Consider the following 3884-nt stretch of genomic DNA (forward strand, 5'->3'; position numbering starts at 1 on the left):
TACTGGGGTTCAAGGCCTGTGATAGTGAGGCCATTGAAGTGAGTGCAATACAGTGTATTATGGATGTTATATGATATTTCAATTGGAATTGCCCTTATTGGTAATTGGATTCTATGTATATATACAGTAATGTTTAATGATATGAGTACATTTAATTTGATGCCGAGTGCTTTAGTGGCTACAGTACCATAATTTACAGTGGTATTTATTTACATTGCTATAAACATAGTTATTGTTAGAAATATACATATCAATATGGATTGTTCATGTACATTACTAGAAGGGTTGTATTAAGGACAAATATTTTTTTATAATTAAATCAGGAAAATTAGGAAAATTCAAGATTTGTATAGCTGGTTGGATTGTATTATTTTTTCATTACATGGAATATATATTTCAGGTTGAAACCTATCGTTGGCAATAAAATCTGTTACTACTTATGGTCCATCCTTGAACATCCCAGTACATTTCAACTTCAACCACCATGGGTGTGCAAGAGGAACTCGTCGCCCTGAAGAGGAAGAGGGCAATCAGCAAAAGGAAGTTTACCAGGAAGGTAACTATGTGCAATGAAGGAATCAATCGAGGTGATGATTTATCAGTGTTAACGAAGAACTATGAGGAAATGGTTGAAGCCTTTAAATGCCTTGAGTATCAAAATGATGAACTGATACAATTTATATGTGAAAACGAGGATAAGCTAGCCGGTAGTAATTTAGAAGAAGAAGCCCAGCAATATATTCTAGATAGTGAAAGATTAAAATGTGAAGTAAGTGCAAAAATATTCAAAGGTGTCCAGGATGTAAAGGCAACAGATAAATCGAAGGTTAAAGTAAAGAAATTTGAACCACCAATGTTCGAAGGTAATTTAAGAAACTATCCAACTTTTAAGGAAGATTATGAGAATTTAGTTAAGAGTATATATGGCACTGATCCCTATGCTCTGAAAATGTGTCTAAGTGGAGAAGCACTTCAAGCAGTGAAGGGCTCAGAGGGTAATTATGATGAAATGGTTCAACGTTTGGATGATAAATTTGGGAATTCAAGAAAGATTGTAGACTTAGTGGTTGGTGAGCTTAGATCTCTAAAGAAAATTAATGATGATGATACCAAAGGATTTATCAAAATGGTCGATCAGGTTGAGCAATGTTGGCTTGATTTAAAAAAGGTAAATCTCTCTGATGAACTTAATAGTGCAAACGTTGTCAGCCATGTAGAAAAGGTTTTACCTTCACTTCAAAAGAGAGAATGGGTAATTAAAGCAGATGAGGTATCAGTAACTAGCAATCTGTTTCCTGAGTTGTTGAAGTTCTTACAGAAGGAGAGAAAAATTTTGGAATATATGAATTCTAATGTTAGGAGTAGCGTTAGTGATAATAAGGCAACAGTCCATCATGTTGACAGTACAGTTGAGAATGAATCGGAATTGATAAAATTGGTGAAAAAAATCGGAGAAGAACAAAGTATAAAAAATAAGGAATTTGAATCTTGTATTGTTAACTTGACAGAAATGGTGAAGGGTATTAAACCTAAGGCAGATAGTAAGGGGATAGGATGCCTGTTACACAATTCAATTGGTCATGAGATAATAGAATGTCATAAATTTAATGGTTGTGGTAGCAAAGAAAGATTTGAGATTATAAAGGGTAATGGAATATGTTTTAGGTGTCTAAGGGGATATCATCCTGCTCGTAGCTGCAAGGTGGGTACATTGTGTGATGTCATCATTGAAGGTAAAGGGCCATGCAATCGTAATCATCATCCACTGTTGCATTCCGATAGAGTAGAAAATAGTATTCACAAAGCGATATCAGAAAAGGGATTTGCAATGTTGTTGAATATCAGTATGGTGAATAGTAAGAACATGCCTGTTAATGTACTGTGGGATCCAGGAGCGGATATTTCATTTATAACAAATAGGATGGCTAAGAAATTGGGTTTAAGTGGAAAGCACATAAATTTATCCATGATCAAAGTGGGCAATGTGGTTGAACATCATTCAAGCAACGAATATTGTGTACCACTAATTGATAAATCTGGTAAGGTTTGGAATGTGAATGCTGTTGGTATTAATGAAATAACAGCCAAAATCAAGAAAGTAGACTTATCCAGGGTATCTGAACTTTTTGAGGGAATATCAAACTTAGAGCTGAGTCGCCCACATTGGGAAATTGATATGCTTATTAGTGCTAATTATTGTGAAATATTGCCAAGGGTTGTTGAAACAAATAAGGGTCTCCAGCTGCTAGAAAATCAGTTTGGGTTCAGCATACGTGGTAGACATGATGAAATTACCAATCAAGTTAATACTAGTAATCATGTGTTTGTGAGAATTCATAAACAGTAAATTTGAATGACATCAATATTGATCCAACAGAAAATCTAAAGGATCAGTTAGATAAATTTTTTGCCATAGAAGAAATGGGAACAAGGTGTAATCCACAATGTATCAAATGTATGTGCAGAGGTTGTCCTGGACCCAATTATGTAAGTTTGAAAGAAGAAAAGGAAATGAAATTGATTGCGGAAGGATTAACGTATGACGAGAAACAGAAACGCTGGTTTGTAAGGTATCCTTGGATAAGAGATCCAAATCATTTGAAAAATAACATAAAGGTAGCAAATGCCAGGTTAAGAACAACAGAGAATAGATTAAGGAAACTTCGGAATGAGCATGCAATGAAATATCAGAAAGAGATTGAAGATATGGTTAGAAGGGGAGTAACTAGGAAATTAACTAATAAGGAGATTCAAGAGTACAATGGCCCAGTTCACTATATTCATCATCATGAGGTGTTGAAGCCAGAATCTAGTTCAACCCCAGTGCGCATTGTCTTCAATTCTTCAGCATCTTATATGGGACAGAGTTTAAATGATTTTTGGGCTAAGGGGCCTGATATTTTGAACAGTTTGCTGGGAGTGTTGTGTAGATTTAGGCAAGATAATATAGCCATAGTGGGTGACATAGCAAAGATGTACCATACTGTAAAAACTCAGCACACTAGATGAACATACACATAGATTTGTATGGAGGACTTGGATGATAGTAGGACACCTGATCAGTATGTTCTTACCACAGTAACATTTGGAGATAGGCCCAGTGGTACTATAGCTATGGTAGCTTTGAGACATACAGTAGAACAGTTCGGTAAGGAATCCCGGAGGTGCAAGATATGATTCTTAATAATACGTATGTAGATGATATACTGTATTCTACTGATGCCATTGAGAACGCAATCAAATTAATACAGGATACTGAAAGGGTATTGTTGCAGGAAGTTTCAGAATAAAGCACTGGATAGTCAGCGGGCATTATGAAAAAACTGCAATATAAGAATAATAGAATCTGATAGTGAGAAAATCTTAGGTTTAAAATGGAATCCTGTAGATGACTATTTTTTCCTTTGCTGTAAGACTCAACTTTACACCAAGAATAAGAAAGGTTAGGAGTGGTCAAATTTAGATATAGGTGAATTTGATTATAAATTTCAGAAATATTAACACGCAGAAAGATATTGAGTCAAATTGCATCGTTGTATGATCCATTAGGGTTGGTTATACCAGTATTACTCAAAGCTAAGATCTTGATGAGATCCATGATTTCCAAAAGTAACTCAAATGGTGGTGGAATCAAGTGGGATGATCCACTTGATGATTCCATGATGAACGAATGGAAAGCGTTTTTCAAAGAATTGTATGGACTGGAGTCATTAACTTTTAGAAGACCATTAAAGCCATCTAATGCTTTTGGTAAGCCGAACCTAGTAATATTTTCTGATGGTAGCACGCAAGCATATGGGGCTTGTGCATATGTGAGGTGGCAAATCAATGATAATAAGTTTGAATCAAGTCTGATAATGGCGAAAAATAAGATTGCACCAGTG

At 35.3% G+C, this 3884-nt stretch overlaps 1 protein-coding gene across 1 annotated transcript; it reads left to right on the top strand.

Annotated features, from left to right (window-relative positions):
- The first annotated feature begins 484 nt into the window (after positions 1–484).
- Positions 485–3009, top strand: LOC136827199 (uncharacterized). Its single transcript, XM_067084968.1, has 2 exons — positions 485–2326; positions 2617–3009. Exons 1-2 carry the CDS (start codon positions 485–487, stop codon positions 3007–3009), a joined length of 2235 nt encoding a protein of 744 aa, XP_066941069.1.
- The last annotated feature ends 875 nt before the right edge of the window (positions 3010–3884 follow it).

Source organism: Macrobrachium rosenbergii, chromosome 41, assembly GCF_040412425.1.
Source record: "Macrobrachium rosenbergii isolate ZJJX-2024 chromosome 41, ASM4041242v1, whole genome shotgun sequence".
Classification (NCBI taxonomy): Eukaryota; Metazoa; Arthropoda; class Malacostraca; order Decapoda; family Palaemonidae; genus Macrobrachium; species Macrobrachium rosenbergii.